This window comes from Microcaecilia unicolor, chromosome 5, assembly GCF_901765095.1.
Source record: "Microcaecilia unicolor chromosome 5, aMicUni1.1, whole genome shotgun sequence".
Lineage (NCBI taxonomy): Eukaryota > Metazoa > Chordata > Amphibia > Gymnophiona > Siphonopidae > Microcaecilia > Microcaecilia unicolor.
This window is the reverse complement of record NC_044035.1, coordinates 17,610,324-17,630,324: the sequence shown is the minus strand read 5'-3', so window position 1 is coordinate 17,630,324 and position 20,001 is coordinate 17,610,324. Positions and strand designations below refer to the sequence as shown.

General features: G+C 47.1%; 1 protein-coding gene across 1 annotated transcript in view; it reads left to right on the top strand.

Annotated features, from left to right (window-relative positions):
* Positions 1-20,001, top strand: part of TDRD1 (tudor domain containing 1) — a 246,820-nt gene that overhangs the window by 90,820 nt on the left and 135,999 nt on the right. Inside the window, exons 11-12 of the mRNA XM_030204712.1 lie at positions 11,785-11,856; positions 12,623-12,811. Of these exons, the coding sequence (XP_030060572.1) occupies positions 11,785-11,856; positions 12,623-12,811 (261 nt within the window). The remainder of the gene's footprint in view (positions 1-11,784; positions 11,857-12,622; positions 12,812-20,001) is intronic.

The window sequence follows — 20,001 nt, the reverse complement described above, 5'->3', positions numbered from 1 at the left end:
GTTCGAGTTTTTTCTATCCCTCTTTTTGGTGCCTTTACCGCAATTATGAGTTTTGATTTCGCCAGCGTGATTTTTCCGCCCATGTCATTGAAGTCTCCCAGCGGCTTCAAGAAGTGCACCCAGTGCGCCCAGGTAATCTCGCTCACTGATAGGCACGCGTCGTGTCTTCAGTGTCTGGGGGCTGGGCACCGCCCGCAGGCCTGTAGTCTTTGCGCCATTTTACAGAAAAGGACTCAGGTAGCGAGATTGGCCCAGTGGAACGTGTTGTTCTCTGGCTCTTCGTCGGCAACAGCACCGGGGGTATCGAGTGCATCGACGTCGACAGCATCAAGACCTCGGCATCGACTGCATCGAGGCATCGACCCTCTGCATCGTTGGTACCGTTACATCGGAAGTCAGCGTCGGTGGTACCGGGACCTCCACTAGAGCTGATGTTGTCGGACAGTGGTGCTTCGACTGGAGTGCAAGTGAGGGCTGTCCATTCCCCTGCTGGTGGCGGTGAGCCTTCGGGTGGGTCTCCCCCTACCCTGAGGGCTCCTGCGGTACAGCCCCCCCGAGACCGACCTCCTTCGGCCTCGGCCCCGAGGAAGCGACGGTTGGATTCTACGTCCTCCTCGTCGGTACCGGGAAGTTCCGGTGACATGCTTCGTTTGAAAAAATCAAAGAAGCATCGACACCGGTCTCCTTCCCGCATCGGTACCGAGAGCTCTGGGTCGCCGAGGGAGTCGGCACCCAGTAGGCATCGGCACCGGGAGGACCGCTCACCCTCTGTTCAGGAGGTGTCGATGCGCTCCCACCTTGGACAGCCCGGAACAGCCTCCACGCCCGGAACAGACTGTGACCTCGACGCCTGCGTCGGCTTCTATGTCTTTCTCCACAGCCGCCCTGCACGAGAGTCTCCGGGCCATTCTTCCAGAGATCCTGGGAGAGCTGTTGCGCCCTTCCACTCCGGTACCGGGGGTGCTTGCGCCACAGGTACCGTCGAGTGAGGCGCCGGCTGGCCCCTTGCCCGGGGTGAGGTCTCTGACATCGATGCCGCTTGCGGTACTGACTGCGGTCGCCTCCCAGGAAGGCTCCCCGTCGGCGGAGGGAGCTTCGCCGGTGCTGGCGAGGGAGTCTACCTCTCGACGCTCACACCGTGGCCGTGTTTCCACGGAGTCGAGCCGGGCACGGCTTCAGACACAGATTCATGAACTTGTCTGATACCGATGGTGAGGCCTCGGAGGAGGAGGAGGAGGACATCAGATATTTCTCTGACGAGGAGTCTGATGGCCTTCCTTCTGATCCCACTCCCTCCCCTGAAAGGCAGCTTTCTCCTCCCGAGAGTCTGTCTTTTGCGGCCTTTGTCCGGGAGATGTCTACGGCCATCCCCTTCCCGGTGGTTGTGGAGAACGAGCCCAGGGCTGAAATGTTTGAGCTCCTGGACTATCCTTCTCCACCTAAGGAAGCGTCCACAGTACCCATGCATCATGTCCTAAAAAAGACATTGCTGGCGAACTGGACCAAGCCTCTAAGTAATCCCCACATTCCCAAGAAGATCGAGTCCCAGTACCGGATCCATGGGGACCCAGAGCTGATGCGCACTCAGTTGCCTCACGACTCTGGTGTGGTGGATCTGGCCCTAAAGAAGGCTAAGAGTTCTAGGGAGCATGCTTCGGCGCCCTCGGGCAAAGACTCTAGAACCTTGGACTCCTTTGGGAGAAAGGCCTACCATTCTTCTATGCTCGTGGCCAAAATCCAGTCTTACCAGCTCTACACGAGCATACACATGCGGAACAATGTGCGGCAGTTGGCGGGCTTGGTGGACAAGCTCCCTCCTGAGCAAGCCAAGCCATTTCAGGAGGTGGTCAGGCAGCTGAAGGCGTGCAGGAAATTCCTGGCCAGAGGGGTATATGATACCTTTGATGATGCGTCCAGGGCCGCTGCTCAAGGTGTGGTGATGTGCAGACTCTCATGGCTGCGTGCCTCCGACCTGGAGAATAGGATCCAGCAGCGGATTGCGGACTCGCCTTGCCGAGCGGACAATATTGTTGGAGAGAAAGTCGAACAGGTGGTAGAGCAGCTCCACCAGCGGGATACCGCTTTCGACAAGTTCTCCCACCGACAGCCTTCAGCTTCTACCTCCACAGGTAGACGTTTTTATGGGGGAAGGAAGACTGTTCCCTACTCTTCTGGTAAGCGTAGGTACAATCCTCCTTCTCGACAGCCTGCGGCCCAGGCTAAGCCCCAGCGCGCTCGCTCTCGTCAGCAGCGTGCGCCTCAGCAAGGCCCCTCGGCTCCCCAGCAAAAGCAAGGGGCGAACTTTTGACTGGCTCCAGCAGAGCATAGCCGACATCAACGTGTCAGTGCCGGGCGATCTGCCGGTCGGGGGGAGGTTGAAAGTTTTTCACCAAAGGTGGCCTCTTATAACCTCCGACCAGTGGGTTCTCCAAATAGTCCGGCAAGGATACACCCTCAATTTGGCCTCCAAACCTCCAAATTGCCCACCGGGAGCTCAGTCTTACAGCTTCCAGCACAAGCAGGTACTTGCAGAGGAACTCTCCGCCCTTCTCAGCGCCAATGCGGTCGAGCCCGTGCCATCCGGGCAAGAAGGGCTGGGATTCTATTCCAGGTACTTCCTTGTGGAAAAGAAAACAGGGGGGATGCGTCCCATCCTAGACCTAAGGGCCCTGAACAAATATCTGATCAAGGAAAAGTTCAGGATGCTTTCCCTGGGCACCCTTCTTCCCATGATTCAGGAAAACGATTGGCTATGCTCTCTGGACTTGAAGGACACCTACACGCACATCCCGATACTGCCAGCTCACAGACAGTATCTGCGATTTCAGCTGGGCACACGTCACTTCCAGTACTGTGTGCTACCCTTTGGGCTCGCCTCTGCGCCCAGAGTGTTCACGAAGTGCTTGGCTGTAGTAGCAGCGGCGCTTCGCAGGCTGGAGTGCACGTGTTCCCCTATCTCGACGATTGGCTGGTAAAGAACACATCCGAGGCGGGAGCTCTGCAGTCCATGCAGATGACTATTCGCCTCCTGGAGCTACTAGGGTTTGTGATAAATTATCCAAAGTCCCATCTTCTCCCAGCGCAGAGACTCGAATTCATAGGAGCTCTGCTGGTCTCTCGGACGGCTCGGGCCTATCTCCCAGAGGCGAGAGCCAACAACTTGTTGTCCCTCGTCTCGCGGGTGCGAGCGTTCCAGCAGATCACAGCTCGGCAGATGTTGAGATTGTTGGGCCACATGGCCTCCACAGTTCGTGACTCCCATGGCCCACCTTCACATGCGATCTGCTCAATGGACCCTAGCTTCCCAGTGGTTTCAGGCTGCTGGGGATCTAGAAGATGTGATCCACCTGTCCACGAGTTTTCTCAACTCCCTGTATTGGTGGACGATTTGGTCCAATTTGACTCTGGGACGTCCTTTCCAAATTCCTCAGCCACAAAAAGTGCTGACTACGGATGCGTCTCTCCTGGGGTGGGGAGCTCATGTCGATGGGCTTCACACCCAGGGAAGCTGGTCCCTCCAGGAACGCGATCTGCAGATCAATCTCCTGGAGTTACGAGCGGTCTGGAACGCTCTGACGGCTTTCAGAGATCGGCTGTCCCACCAAATTATCCAAATTCAGACAGATAACCAGGTTGCCATGTATTACATCAACAAGCAGGGGGGCACCGGATCTCGCCCCCTGTGTCAGGAAGCCGTCAGCATGTGGCTCTGGGCTCGCCGTCACGGCATGGTGCTCCAAGCCACATATCTGGCAGGCGTAAACAACAGTCTGGCCGACAGGTTGAGCAGGATTATGCAACCTCACGAGTGGTCGCTCAATTCCCGAGTAGTGCGCCAGATCTTCCAGGTGTGGGGCACCCCCTTGGTAGATCTCTTTGCATCTCAAGCCAACCATAAAGTCCCTCAGTTCTGTTCCAGACTTCAGGCCCCTGGCAGACTGGCATCGGATGCCTTCCTCCTGGAATGGGGGGAAGGTCTGCTGTATGCTTATCCTCCCATACCTCTGGTGGGGAAGACTTTGTTGAAACTCAAGCAAGACCGAGGCACCATGATTCTGATTGCTCCTTTTTGGCCGCGTCAGATCTGGTTCCCTCTTCTTCTGGAGTTGTCCTCCGAAGAACCGTGGAGATTGGAGTGTTTTCCGACCCTCATCACACAGGACGAAGGGGCGCTTCTGCATCCCAACCTTCAGTCTCTGGCTCTCATGGCCTGGATGTTGAAAGCGTAGACTTTGCTTCTTTGGGTCTGTCAGAGGGTGTCTCCCCGCATCTTGCTTGCTTCCAGGAAAGATTCCACTAAGAGAAGTTACTTCTTTCTGTGGAGGATGTTTGCCGTCTGGTGTGACAGCAAGGCCCTAGATCCTCGCTCTTGTCCTACACAGACCCTGCTTGAATACCTTCTGCACTTGTCTGAGTCTGGTCTCAAGACCAACTCTGTAAGGGTTCACCTTAGCGCAATCAGTGCATACCATTACCGTGTGGAAGGTAAGCCGATCTCAGGACAGCCTTTAGTTGTTCGCTTCATGAGAGGTTTGCTTTTGTCAAAGCCCCCCGTCAAACCTCCTACAGTGTCATGGATCTCAATGTCGTTCTCACCCAGCTGATGAAACCTCCTTTTGAGCCACTGAACTCCTGCCATCTGAAGTACTTGACCTGGAAGGTCATTTCTTGGTGGCAGTTACTTCAGCTCGTAGAGTCAGTGAGTTTCAGGCCCTGGTAGCCCAGCCCCTTACACCAAATTTCATCACAACAGAGTAGTCCTCCGCACTCACCCTAAGTTCTTGCCAAAGGTCGTGTCGGAGTTCCATCTGAACCAGTCAATTGTCTTGCCAACATTCTTTCCCCGTCCTCATTCCTGCCCTGCTGAACGTCAGCTGCACACATTGGACTGCAAAAGAGCATTGGCCTTCTATCTGGAGCGGACACAGCCCAACAGACAGTCCGCCCAATTGTTTGTTTCTTTTGATCCCAACAGGAGGGGAGTGGCTGTGGGGAAACGCACCATATCCAATTGGCTAGCAGATTGCATTTCCTTCACTTACGCCCAGGCTGGGCTGGCTCTTGAGGGTCATGTCACGGCTCATAATGTTAGCCATGGCTGCGTCAGTGGCCCACTTGAAGTCAGCCACTATTGAAGAGATCTGCAAAGCTGCGATGTGGTCATCTGTCCACACATTCACATCTCATTACTGCCTGCAGCAGGATACCCGATGCGACAGTCGGTTCGGGCAGTCAGTGCTTCAGAATCTGTTCGGGGTTTAGAATCCAACTCCACCCCCCCTAGGCCCATGTTTATTCTGTTCCAGGCTACACTCTGTTAGTTGGAAAAATTGTTAGGTCAATCTCAGTTATGTCCTCGCCGTTGCGAGGCCCAATTGACCATGTTGTTGTTTTAAGTGAGCCTGGGGGCTAGGGATACCCCATCAGTGAGAACAAGCAGCCTGCTTGTCCTCGGAGAAAGCGAATGCTTACATACCTGTAGAAGGTATTCTCTGAGGACAGTAGGCTGATTGTTCTCACAAACCCGCCTGCCTCCCCTTTGGAGTTGTGTCTTCCCTTGTCTTTGTCTTGCTACATATGGACTGACGAACACGAGCCGGTTCGGGCGAGAAGACAGCTGTGCATGCGCGGTGCGCATCGGCGCGCGAGGACTAGCAAAGGCCTTTGCTAGTGAAGTTTCCGATTGGAGGGGCTGCCGTGGACGTCACCCATCAGTGAGAACAATCAGCCTGCTGTCCTCGGAGAATACCTTCTACAGGTATGTAGCATTCGCTTTTTGGTACATCAGTCACTCCGGTATCTAACTTTCGATATGCCTAGGTGTAATTCTTGATTCTTTTCTCCCTTTCCTGCCTCAGGTTTCACACTTAACTAAAGTTAGCTTTCTGGTTTTTAATCAACTTAGAGCAATTCGACATCTCTTCAATACCCCAAACTTCCATGCACTTATTTTTTTTTTTTTACCTCCTGCTTAGATTATTGCAATATTGTTTATGCAGGATTACCACGTTGAACACTATGGAAATTACAAATACTCCAGAATATGGCCATCAGGCTGTGCTGTGCTTATCGTTCAGATCGCATTTCCTTCGTCCCATCTTTTCCGGTATAGCAAATAGGGATTATATATATCGTAATTGAATTCTGTGACTGGGTGACCAGAGAATTGAATCAGGGACGTGCTATAGACGTAATCTACTTAGATTTCAGTGAAGCTTTTGACACGGTTTCCCACAGGAGGCTCTTGAATAAACTTGACAGGTTGAAGATAGGAACCGACGTGGTGAACTGGATTGGGAACTGGTTGACGGACAGATGCCAGAGGGTGGTGGTTAATGGAATTCGCTCGGATGAGGGAAAGGTGAGTAGTGGAGTGCCTCAGGGATCGGTGCTGGGGCTGATTCTGTTCAATATATTTGTGAGTGACATTGCCGAAGGGTTAGAAGGTAAAGTTTGCCTTTTTGCGGATGATACTATTTGTAACAGAGTGACACCCAGGAGGGAGTGGAAAACAGGAAAAAAAGATCTGCAGAAGCTAAAAGAATGGTCAAGGTTTTGGCAATTAAAATTCAATGTGAAGAAATGCAAAGTGATGCCTTAGGAGTTGAAATCAATGGAGACCTATGTGTTAGGCGGCGAGAGTCTGATATGGACGAAGGGGAGAGGGATCTTGGGGTGATAGTATCTGAGGATCTGAAGGCGATGAAACAGTGTGACAAGGCGGTGACCGTAGCTAGAAGGTTGCTAGGCTGTATAGAGAGAGGTGAGACTAGCAGAAGAAAGGAGATGTTGATGACCCTGTACAAGTCGTTGGTGAGGGCCCCACCTGGAGTATTGTGTTCAGTTTTGGAGGCCGTATCTTGCTGAGGATGTAAAAAGAATTGAAGCGGTGCAAAGAAAAGCTACGAGAATGGTATGAGAGATGTGCATTACAAGACGTATGAGGAGAGACTTGCTGACTTGAACATGTATACCCTGGAGGAAAGGAGAAACGGGTGATATGATACAGACGTTCAAATATTTGAAAGGTATTAATCCGCAAACGAACCTTTTCCGTAGATGGGAAGGCGGTAGAACTAGAGGACATGAAATGAGATTGAAGGGGGTGCAGACTCAAGAAAAATGTCAAGAAGTATTTTTTTCACGGAGAGAGTGGTGGATTCTTGGAATGCCCTCCCGCGGGAGGTGGTGGAGATGAAAACGGTAACGTAATTCAAACATGCGTGGGATAAACATAAAGGAATCCTGTTCAGAAGGAATAGATCTTCAGAAGCTTAGCAGAGATTGAGTGGCAGAGCCGGTGGTGGGAAGTGGGGCTAGTGGTTGGGAGGCGGGGCTAGTGCTGGGAAGACGTCTACAGTCTGTGCCCTGAAAATGGCAGATACAAATCAAGGTCAGGTATACACAAAAAGTAGCACATATGGATTTATCTTGTTGGGCAAACTGGATGGACTGTGCAGGTCTTTCTCTGCCGTCATCTACTATGTTACTATGTAAAGCACGGGGTGATACTGGTTTAGAGGAAACTCTATTGGAAAGAGCACTGTGGGGTGGGGCATGGATGCATCTCACACCTGTATCAAGCTTTATTATTGATGAGCTCTCCAGTGGACTATTATGTGCACCATTGGGAACAGGACATAGGAGTTACTTATGAAAGGAAACACTGGGATCTCAGTTCTAAGTTTCTTCTTAAACCATCTGTAAGTAGCACACTAATTGAAAATGGATACAAAATGTTATACTATTTGTGAAGAATGAAGCAAAGAATTCATTTAATGTCTCTGCTATGGTTTTGCCTTTCCTGAGTGCTCCTAAGTCGTGCAGCAGAATTTTGAACAGATTGAAGGGGTGAGAGATGGCTTAGTGGGAGACCTGTGAGAAGCAAGTTGCAGTAGTCTAAGCGAGAGGTGATAAGAATGTGGGTAAGGATTTTGGTAGTGTGCTCAGATAGGAAGGGACGAATTTTGGTGGTGATATAGAGAAAGAAACAACAAGTTTTAGCAGTCTCTTGGCTATATGCAGAGAAGGAGAGAGAGGGTTGAAGATGACCCCAAGATTATGAGCGGATGAGACACGGGGAGGGTGAGTGTTATCCACAGAGCTGGAGAATGGGGGAAGAGGAGAGGTTGGTTTAGGGGTAAAGATGATAAGCTCAGTCTTTGCCATGGGGTTCTGCATAGGAGTTGTTGCCCTTTGCTGTGTCTGTACTGCGGATCTAGGCAAGAGGGCCTTCAGAAAGGCTTGGTCTTTTAATTCTCTTCAAATGCAAGTAACATAGTAAGTGAAGGCAGATAAAAACCTGGCGATGTTGGCCTGTTATTGAGGACGCATTGCAGACTCATCTCTTGCTGCTCATCCGGATGTGGTCCCTTGTTTGCAAGGAATGAAGCCGCCCCTCTGGGCTCCCTATCCAGAATGGATTCTTATTCTGGTGTTCAAGGCTTTTCAGCGGACTCCCTTTGAGCCTTTGTGGAAATCAACAGTGAAGGACCTTACTCTTAAAGCGTTTTTTTCTGGTGGCGAAGTCCTCCGTGTATTGGGTTTCAGAGTTGCAGGTGTTGAACTGTCCGGGCCCCTTTCTGCGTTTTTCGGAATCAAGGGTCACAATCCATACGGTCTCTTCTTTTTTGCCGAAGGTGGTGTCGGCCTTCCATTTAAATCAGCCACTTTTTCTGCTGTCATTTTCGGAAGAGGACTATGGAAGGGATTGCTGCCTTGCTCTGTCTGGATGTGCAGCGTGTTCTGGTTCGCTATGTTTATGTGACTAATGACTTTCGTGAGTCGGACGGTTTGTTCTTCTTGCTGGGTCCTGGCGGGGTCAGGCAGCATCAGAGCCTACTCTGGCTCATTAGATGGAGAGGCTATTGTTTCGGCTTACCTTCTCGTGTTACATCAGGTACTGATTTCTTTGCGGGCTCATTCTACTTGCGCATTGGTGACATTCCTGAGTGGAGTCGACAATCTCCTCTCTCTGGATGAGATCTGTAGTGCGGCCACTTGATTTATTTCATCATACCTTTTCTAAACATTATTGCTTGGATATTGTGGCTCATCAGTATGCGCATTTGGTGCTACGTTGCTTTCTGTGGCGTCGTCTTATCCCCCCTCCCCCAATTTAGGGACTGCTCTGCTACATCTGGCAAGTCTCTGGATTATCTACTGATGTTAAGGAAGGTAAAATTGTCTTATCTGATAATTTTCTTTCCTTTAATCGCAGCAGATGAATCAGCAGCACATCTTCTCTGTAGTGCTTCTGGTTCCTCGTCCTAGGTTTGTCTAGGTTCAAGTTTGGATCAGGGACCGGTGTGATTTAAAGAGTGTTGCTTTTTCTTCTCTGACACCCCAAAAAAGCAATAGTTAAACAGTTTTAGACCCATTATCCATTGGTTATCGTGACTGAATATGGCACAACTGTGCTGGGTCAGAATCTTCCTGGTATGGTTTTCAGGGGTGATGATGCGGAGGAACTGAATGAAATCTCGGTGAATTTGAAAGAAGTACTGAGCCAAACTGATAAGCTAAAGAGTGGTAAATCACCTGGACCAGATGGTATATACACCCCAGGGTATTGAAAGAACTCAAACATGAAATTAGTGATCTGTAACCTGTCATTAGTCATCTGTAGTACCTGAGGAATAGAGGGTGGCCAGTGTGACGCTGATTTATTTAAAAAAGGGTTCTAGGAGTGATCCGAGTAATTACAGATCGATAAACCTCAGTGCCGGGCAAAACAGTGGAAACTATTAAAAAGAATAAAATTGCAGAACACATAGACAAACATGGTTTAATGGGACAGTCAGCATGGATTCAGCCTTGGAGAGGTCTTTCCTCACCAATTTGCGGCATCCAAAAAAGCAAACAGGATGCTAGGAATTATGAAGAGAGAGATGCAAAATAAGACCAAAAATATTATGCCTGTGTATCGCTCCATGGTGTGACCTCACTTTGAGTATTGCATTCAGTTCTCGTCGCTGTAACTCAAAAAAGATATAGTGGAATTAGAAAAGGTTCAATGAAGAGCGATCAAAATAATAAAAGGAATGGAACTTCCCCCATATGAGAAAAGGCTAAAGAGGTTAGGGCTCTTCAGCTTGGAAAAGAGTCAGCTGAGGGGGGATATGATTGAGTTCTTCAAAATCCTGAGTGGAACGGGTGGGAGTGAATTGGTTTTTCTGTCATTCAAAAAGTACAAAGACTAGGGTACACTCAATGAAATTACATGGAAATACGTTTAAAACAAATAGGATGAAATATTATTTTCACTCAAAGAATAGTTAAGCTCTGGAACTTGTTGCTGGAGGATGTGGTAATGGCGACGAGTGTATCTGGGTTTAAAAAAGGTTTGTATAATTTCCTGGAGCAAATGTCCATAGCCTTCTATTGAGATAGATATGGGGTAAGCCACTGCTTGCTCTGGGATTGGTAGCGTGGAATGGTGCTACTAATTGTGTTTCTGCCAGTACTTGTGAACTGAATTTCCATTGCTGGAAGCAGGTTGCTGTCTGGATGGACCATTGGTGTCACCCTGTATGGCTGTTCTTATGGTGATTGCCGAGAAGCTTGTTTGGGCGAATTAAGGCTGTAATGTTTCCTCTGCTTTTGTATGAGAAATACTGACTCTCTGAGGAGCTATCTGTCCTATATTACTTGGTTAAAAGTCAGTGATCTCTATTTCCATCTGCTGGTAGATGGACACAACCCACAAGTCTCTGGCTTCATCTGCTGCGATTAAAGGAAAAAAAAAATTAGCAGGTAACACATAATTTTACTGTTATGCATATACTCATTAGATTATGTATAACATTATGCTTGTGCATATTTGCTAAATCTCTGGGATGTAATCTGTCCAGGTCTTCTTGATGGCCTTATTTTCTCTTTTGTATGTTCATTGCAGTTCTTTCAGTGATGGTACTTTTTTTCTTCCACATTCTTTTGCGGTTTGCACTCAGCTTTTTTTTTCCTCTTTGTCCCCTTGTATCTTTTATTTCCTTCTGCTGAAACCTGATAAAATCAAAATTCTTTAGGAGCTAAGTACTTGCTCCAAGATTACTTTGTATTGACTTTGTCCTCCTTTCTATCGCTGACTGTGCAAAGTCTTTATTACCACTTCATTTTTTCCTTGCTCTTGCATATCTGTTGCATGTCATTTGGGCAACACTATATCAATGTTTTGGGTGTTTCAGGTTTTGCATTGTTGCATTACATCCCAAATCAATGTTTTCCAAACATTATGCATCTCTTGCCCTCTATACAGGTTTACCTTTACTCCTCTGATGGGGTCTCTGCATTGATTTCTGTTCAGTAGCATAAGTCTTCCTAAATTTATTTTCTTGGCCTTGCTCTTGTTTTTTTCTCCATCCTCTGAGTCAGGTAATTTCCATCTTCTTACAGTCATCCAGTCCTGTCTGCATCCTGTGTATCAAGATAGCAAGTGCTCAGTTCACCCTTTTCTGCTAGTACCAGCTGTATGAAACATACTTCCTATTTTCCCGTTCCTGTCTTCTGGCCTAAATTGAAAAACTGTCTCTTTCCAGTTTGCCACCTTTGATTTATCATTATATTTTAATATACTCCTGCATTTCCAGCTTTTGTTTTTCTTTAACATGAGTCGCCCTGGTGTAAATAACGCTCTTTTTGTGTTTTGCTGACTGCCATTCTAGCACAAGATGTTTGGGGTAAGATACATTTGTCGGGAAGCAGGAGGTGGACCCTGAAGAACAGTAAGAGGAGGGAAGAATACTGAAACATTTCTATTGTCTTGATGGTGATTTTGCATTGCAGGGAAGCACCTGGATCAGTTGCTTCTGGAAATGGGTCATGCAGAAAGTAATAAGAAAATCAGTCTGAAGACTGGTAAGTGCCAGGATGTTCTGTGTATCATAGACATAACAGATAGTTAAGGGAAGAGAGACTTGCAAAACTTGACACTCGATGTACAGATATTTTAAGTGTAATTTCAGCTATTGTTTACCAGTAGCAAAGTCTTTATATAATAGAAGGATTATACTGTTGTGTTGTTAAAGATCTAATGAGTTAAGCAAGTATGACCACAAATTCTGGATTTACTAAAGAAGGAACTTGTTCTTGAAATATCACATGCTACTTCAGTTTCATTCTTGTGTAAGTCTTAAATGCATTTAGGTATGCTCTAGTGGGATCTGTGTTAGGGTGTAGGGGGTACGCATGTGAATGGTGTCTGTCCAAGCTGCAAGGAGGGTCAGGCATCAGCGTCTGGCCTGTGTGACTTGAACAGTTAGACAGCAGCCTTGCAGTAGAAAGAGGAAAATGAACAGTCAGGCTGGGGTAAGATAGGAGAGAAGGCATACAGATACCCATTCTTTTGTAATTGTTTTTTTAGATGAATGGCAGTCTGAATAATAGTGTTTTTCTACATCTCTGATATCAGGAGGGGGATCTAACTTTAGCTTCAAGTAGAGAACTTTTTTTATCATGTGCTTCAGCATTCTTAAAGTAGCACACTTGTTGTACAGGTCTGAACTGTGCTAATCCTTTACACTTCCTGTCCACAGTTGTAGCTATATTCAGTTTACCTTGTGCTTGCTCCTGCCTGACACTATAAAGGTAAATCCAACTATATCAGCTGTAATTTGTTGCATAGGTCCCGTTCTGGATGCATCTCTGAAGCACTTCAAAGAAAAAAGGACAGAAAGCAAGAAAGAACTCTGCAAAGACCTACGGTTGCTGGTCCCTAAAGTGATTTCCCCAAGCGTGGGAGATGAGTTTCCAGCTGTTGTTGCCGAACTTAAAAGACCAGAGGAATTTTTTTGCCAACAGCTGCAGAGTGCACGTAAATTAATTTCTTTTGTCTGGGTATAAAGGGTAAGGAAAGATTGGTCCTTCTTGCAGAATGGATGCTCCTAGGCATTAGTGATATTTAGTTGCTGTATAAAGAAGTTGCCACAATACATTCTATTATAGTTTATATTCAGATAGATGCTTTATGAATTTTAAAAAAAACCAAAAACTAATTATGTAAAATACATTTAAAGAAATGTTTTTAATAGATAGTCTTCCTTATTTTCCCCCCAGACCAATCTAGATGAATGGGTTTCCCCTTGCCAGCAAATTAAGACCAAACACTTGTAAGCCCTGCCTTACATAGAGCATCATCAAGTGTGGGCCTGCATCTGGAGGCATAGTCACCCAGTTGAGTACAGATTGGAGGGAAGGGGGGGCCCTGATGGTGTCTCTTCTGCACCTGGGGACATACCCAGAGGAGTCAGGTCCCTCCTCCTAGCAGTGCCCTGCCTGACATTTGTTTATATTTCTTCCTTTATACCCCTGCCCTTCTCTTTGGTTTCCTTTAACAAGTTTTGCACAAAAGAAAGGCAAAAGGGTCCCTTCAAGCAGCACTAGGCAGTCTCCTACCTGCCAAACAGATATCCTGAACTGCAGCTATACTTCTATACTAAACAGCACATCAAGCATACAAACCAGCACTCTCTGAGCCGCAGGTTGAAAAAGACACTGACACCATCGTCACCTATTCAGATCCACAAAAATGGGAATTCTCAATCAACACCGCTAGATGGTTGTAACGGTGGATTTGGATTTGTTTTCAACACTGGCCCAAAATGAGATAATTAATAATCTACACCACTCGCAGTACAATTTTGGTTTCATGGAAAAGGAGGCCATCCACAATCTCAGAAACAATCTGGACATTATAAGAAGCTGACCAGATGAATCTGGACACTATTCTCTGAGGACAAGCAGGACATTGTTTCTCACATTTGGGTGATGTCATATGACGGACCTTGCTGCAGATGGACCACAGTCTTTTCTTTTCTGTGGAGCATAGAGGTCACGTCTGTGATCTTTCCTAAGTTCATCAAGCATTTCTTTTTGTGGTGCCTTCCCTTGTGGGTTTTTGCGCTCCTTCATGGTTTTTTTTTCTTCTTCTTTACTTCGTGTGCCCTAGCAGGTTTTGTACATTTCTGGCACTTTTTATTTTTTTTTTGGCCCTAAGGCCTTCTTGGGCCCATGTTGAGCCAGGTTGCATCAACGTTTTTTTGGGCGTAATTTAACTTTGGAGTGGCCTAGTGGTTAGGGTGGTGGACTTTGGTCCTGGGGAACTGAGGAACTGAGTTTGATTCCCACTTCAGGCACAGGCAGCTCCTTGTGACTCTGGGCAAGTCACTTAACCCTCCATTGCCCCATGTAAGCCGCATTGAGCCTGCCATGAGTGGGAAAGCGCGGAGTACAAATGTAACAAAAAAAAAATTCACTCATTGAGCCCTTTGATTTGGGCCATTTTCTACTACATGTCCCAGAAGGCAACGAGCAGAATTAAGCTTTGTACTTGGTGCATCAAGGTTATTTCAGGCACTCACCCCCATATCCGGTGTTTCCACTCCTTGGGACCAAACCATTGGGATCTTTTAATTGTGTTCTCTGTCACAAAAGAGGTTAGGAAGCTTAGTATGAAAATCTTTCTGGCGCTCAGTCCGGTCCTTCGACATTAACATCGGGTCTGATGGCTGCTGAGCTATTCTAGACACATGAACTGCGAGCATCGGCATCAGCCACTGATACCAGCTGGTGGTGGGCTCAACATCATGGAGGTGTGTGCGGTACATGTCCTCATCAGTACCGCACATTTCTGAGGACTGGCACTGTGCATCGGCAAAGAAGAATCAACATCGCTTACTCCTCGGCTCAAAGTACCTAGAGTTCCAGAGCATCGTCATTGCTGGTCTCTGCTTTCTCCATGTTGGCTCCCCAGTCTTCACGCCAGCCTGCCCTTCATGAGGAGGTTCGGCCCATGCTGAAGGAGTAGATAGGGGACTTCTGAAGATGCATAGGCATCGAGGGCACTGGAGCCAGCCACAACACAGCTCCAACTACCCGTGGAGAGAGAGTTTCTAGAAAGGTCCCAGATATGTGCTTAAGCATCAAGGGTACTTCAGCCAGCCACAACACAGTCCCAGGTACCTAAGGAGGCTTGGTCTAGGGAGAAGATCTAGATACTGGTCTTGTGTCGGGGTTGGCATGCACCAATCTGGTGCAACCCTCAACATTTGGGGGGGGGGATTTCTCCTACATCTGAAGGCTGGCCTGTACCTCAACATTTTGATGTATGGCTGTCAGCCTGGCAAATAAGTGCAGACTTTTACTTCCCATAATGGGTACTTTTCACAGTCTGATTCAGGGTTTTTCTGGGAATCTAAGGGAGATCACGGTACTCTTCAATGGAGGAAACATAGAAACAGGACAGCAGATAAAGGCCATATGACCCATCCAGTCTGCCTATCCTCTGTGACCTCTAATTCTTCCTGTTCCTAAGCGATCCCACATGCTTATCCCATGCCTTTTTAAATTCTGGAACAGTTCTCGACTCCACCACCTCCACCAGGAGGCCATTCCACGCCTCCACCACCCTTTCTGTGAAATAATACTTCCTTAGGTTACTCCTAAGCCTATTCCCTCTTAACTTTGTCATATGCCCCCTCATTCCAGAGCTCTCCTTCATTTGAAAAAGGCTCTCTTCCTGTACATAAATGCCTTTGAGTTATTTAAACGTCTCTATCATGTCTCCTCTTTCCCTCCTCTCTTCCAGCGTATACATGTTGAGGTTCATAAGCCTGTCCCTATAATTTTTGCATTCAAGACCACTTACTAATTTCGTAGCCACCCTCTGGACCGACTCCATCCTGTTTATATCTTTCCTTAGGTGCGGTCTCCAGAGCTGCACGCAGTTCTCCAAATGAGGCCTCACCAGAAACTTATACAACGGCACTATCACCTCCTTTTTTCTGCTGGTCATGCCTCTCTTTATGCACCCAAGCATCCTTCTGGCTTTGGCCGTCGCCTTTTCTACTTGTTTGAAAGCTTTAAGGACGTCAGGCACAATCACCCCTAAGTCCCGCTCTTTCTTCGCACATTGAAGCACTACACCCCCTATACTGTACCGTTCCCTCGGATTTTTGCGACCCAAGTGCATGACCCTGCATTTTTTGGGATGCCAAATATTGGTCCATTCCTCTAGCTTTGCTAGGTCCTTCCTCATGTCATTCACACCCTCCAGGGTGTCCACCCTGTTGCAGAGTTTAGTATCCTCCGCAAAGAGACTAACCTTACCAGACAGCCCTTCTGCAATATCGCTCACAAAGACTTTAAGAGCCGGCCCCAGGACCGATCCCTGCGGTACTCCACTGACGACATTTTCTTCAGAGCAAGCTCCATTTACCACCACCCTCTGTCTCCTACCATTCAACCAATTTTTTACCCAATCAGTTACTCTAGGTCCCACACCTAGGGCACTCAGTTTATTTATTTTTTTTATTTGTTACATTTGTATCCCACATTTTCTCTCCTTTTTGCAGGCTCAGTGTGGCTTACATATTACCGTTATCTGCATTTGCCGGTTCTAGTCTGAACAGATATAAAAGATGAATGATTATAAGGTGATGATATGGTAGATAAGGTACATGTATGGTTGGTACAATTGGGGGGAACTTGGAGAGGGAGGTGGGGAGGAAGAGTCCATTACGGTCTTTTGTTATATTGTATCGCCTTGTTATATATATATATTGTTATATTTATCAGTTGCCTGTGCAGAACTGTGTCACAGGCTTTTCTGAAATCCAAGTGCCCCTCCCACATCCAACTGTTTGGTCACCCAGTTGAAGAAGACAGTCAGATTCATCTGACAAGACCTGCCACTAGTGAAGCCATCCAACCCCTCCCTGCGACAAGAAAGGTGTACGTTTCCTCCTGAGGGCTTACATTTCACGAGCTTTGTACAGGAAATAGCGGAGGTCATTCTTGAAGACTAAGGATCAGCCTAATCTCTACCTAGGTGCCTCTGTCCAAATGGCACCTCATAAAATAGACAGTTTTTGAACAGAAGCCAGAAAGTTGAACCAGATTTGGACCTATCAGTTCTATACTATTATTGAGGGTACAGACTGTGCTCTTGTTCAGACACTTCCTCCCTATGGATAAGGCTGCTGAGTTTTCATGCTGAACCAGAAGCAAGTTTGTAGACGATATCCGACCAGAGATGCCTTTGATGTTTTGACCTTACGTCCAGATTTTTTGCTCTGGGGTGGAAATGTGCAAGTTTTCTTGGCTGCGGGCCTCGGTTCTTGGTTTTCCCTGCTGAGGAGACAATCTTTTGGGGGACATGGTGGAAGAGGTCACTGACCATATTAAGAATTACACAGACACCATAAAGTTCCTCTTCTCTGCTGCCTCCAGATGTGTATGTCCTCTTCTGAGAGGTCTTTGGGTGGGCCTAGAAGCAGTAGCTACTAGTCTCGCAGGTATAAGTTTACCCGTTCTTCCCATATTCCTCAGCGGGCCTAGTTCCAACACAACTGCCCGCGTTCACCTTGTACCCAGGAGGTTCAGTCTTCTCCCCAGTCATAGCAGAGAGTGACTGTTTGACTGCCTCTTGGAGAGCATAGCAACCATAGAAGAAGCAGAAGATCTGCCAGTAGGAGGGAAGCTGAAATTTTTTCAAGAATGGTGGACCTTCGTAACCTCTGACCGGTGGGTTCTTCAGACAGTCCTGCCTGGTTATAATCTGAATTGGCAAAGGAGCACCAGCTTGCCCACCAGGACCTTCATACCTCAACTGTCTACACAAAGAAGTATTAGCAGAGCAGCTCTCTGCCCTTCTCCAGGCTAATGTGGTATAACACATTCCACCACAAGAAGGGATGGGATTCTATTCCAGGTACTTCCTTGTGACAGGGAATACAGGGGTTTTCCTTCTATCCTGGGCCTCGGAGCCATGAACAACTAGTCAAAGAATTCCAAGATGATTTCCCTGGACACCCTTCCTCTCATGATTCAGGTGACTGGCTATGCTCTCTGGATTTTAAGGACACTTTCACTTGCATTAAGATTCTTCTGAGCCACAGGAAGTATCTCAGATTTCAGGTGGGACAACGTCACTACCAGTACTATTTTCGGCTGTTTAGGCTTGCGTGGGCTCCCAGGATGTTCACAAAGTGTCTAGCAGTTGTCACCGCATTGTTATGCAGACTAGGAGTCCATATGTTGCCTTTCCTGGGTGAATGACTAGTCAAGGATACATCCAGGAAAGGTTTTTAGGTGTCTATGCAGAGAAATATTTGAATTTTTCATCGTTCCAAAAGTACAAAGACTAGGGGACACTTGAAGTTACATGGAAATACTTTTGAAACAAATAGGAGGAAATACTTAACTAATAGTTAAGCTCTGGAGCTCTTTGCCAAAGGATGTTGTAACAGTGGTTAGCGTATCTGGGTTTAAAAAAAGGTTTGGACAAATTTCCTGGAGGAAAAGTCCATAGTCTGCTATTGAGACAGACATGGGGAAGCAGCTGTTTTTACTGGGATTAATAGCATGGAATAAGTACATAAGTATTGCCATACTGGGACAGTCCGAAGGTCCATCAAGCCCAGCATCCTGTTTCCAACAGTGGCCAATCCAGGTCACAAGTACCTGGCAAGATCCCAAAACATTACGATACTAGTAAAACAGGCCTGTTTCTGACACAAATGAAATGGGCGCTAGCAAGGTTTTCTTCGGAGTGTGTATGTTTGAGAGAGACAGAGTGTGTGTGTTTGTGTCAGAGAGAGACAGAGAGTGTATGTGTCAGAGAGAGTGTGTGTGAGAGTGTATGTGAGAGACAGAAAATGAGTGCATGTGTGTGGTGCTCCGAGTTCCATGACCCCCTCCTTCCCTCCCTCCCTCTCTCTCCTCCCCTTCGATTTCTTTGCCCCCCCTCTGAGTTCCATGCCCCCCTCCCTTGCCTCCTCAGTGTGTTCCATTCCCCCCTTTCCTCGGAGTGTGTATGTTTGAGATGGAGTGTGTATGTGAGAGAGAATGAGTGAGAGAGAGACAGACTGTGTGTGTGGGTTTGTGTGAGAGACTGTGTGTGTGGGTTTGTGTGAGAGACTGTGTGTGTGGGTTTTATGTGTGAGTCTGTGTGTGAGAGAGAGTGTATGTGAGAGACAGAGAGTTGAGTGTATGTGTGTGAGAAAGTGAAGCCTTCAAGCATTCGTGCGCTCTGTAAGGCTCCATCTCCTCAATTGATGACACGTAGTTCTGGAATGTTGCAGGAATGCTTCAAGGCTTGAAGGCTTCACTTTCTCAGCTTCAGAATGTTGGAGGTGTGTTTTATTATATAGGATATTTTAGGCTGCTTATTCTAGAAATAAGCAGTAGATTTTCCCCAAGTCCATTTTAATAATAGTCTATGAGATTTTCCTTTTGGAAGCTGTCCAAACCTTTTTTTAAACCCTGCTAAGTGAACTGTTTTTACCACATTCTCTGGCAACGAATTCCAGGGCTTAATTACATGTTGAGTGAAGAAACATTTTCTATGATTGGTTTTAAATTTGCTACTTTGTAGCTTCATTGCATGCCCCCTAGTCTTAGTATTTTTGGAAAGAGTAAACAAACGATTCACATCTACCCGTTCCACTCCACTCATTATTTTATAGATCTCTATCATATCTCCCCTCAGCCGTGTTTTCTCCAAGCTGAAGAGCCCTAGCCGCTTCAGCCTTTCCTCATAGGGAAGTTGTCCCTTCCTTTTTATCATTTTCGTCGCCCTTCTCTGTACCTTTTCTAATTCCACTGTATATTTTTTGAGATGCGGCGACCAGAATTGATCACAATGTTCGAGCTGCGGTCGTACCACGGTGCAGTCTTCCAGCAAGTATGTAAAATGTCAACGTCTTTGGTCTGAATCACAGTTTGGAATGTTTTTGAGGTGTAGTGTGGAGAGTGTGGGATGTCTCTCTTTTGTGCCTCTTTACTGGATTTTGGCCTTTATCCAGGAGAGGCTAAAAGGATTGGCCTTGAATTCTCTACAGATGCAAGTAGTGGCCTTGGCTTGTTTTTGGGAGGTGACTTGACGGTTCTTCATTGGTCAACCCTGATGTAGCCCATTTCTTGAAGTGTAATTCACTGAGACCTCCAATTTGTTTGGATTTTAATCTGGTGGTTTAGTACTCTGTTTTTCCTTTTGATCCACTT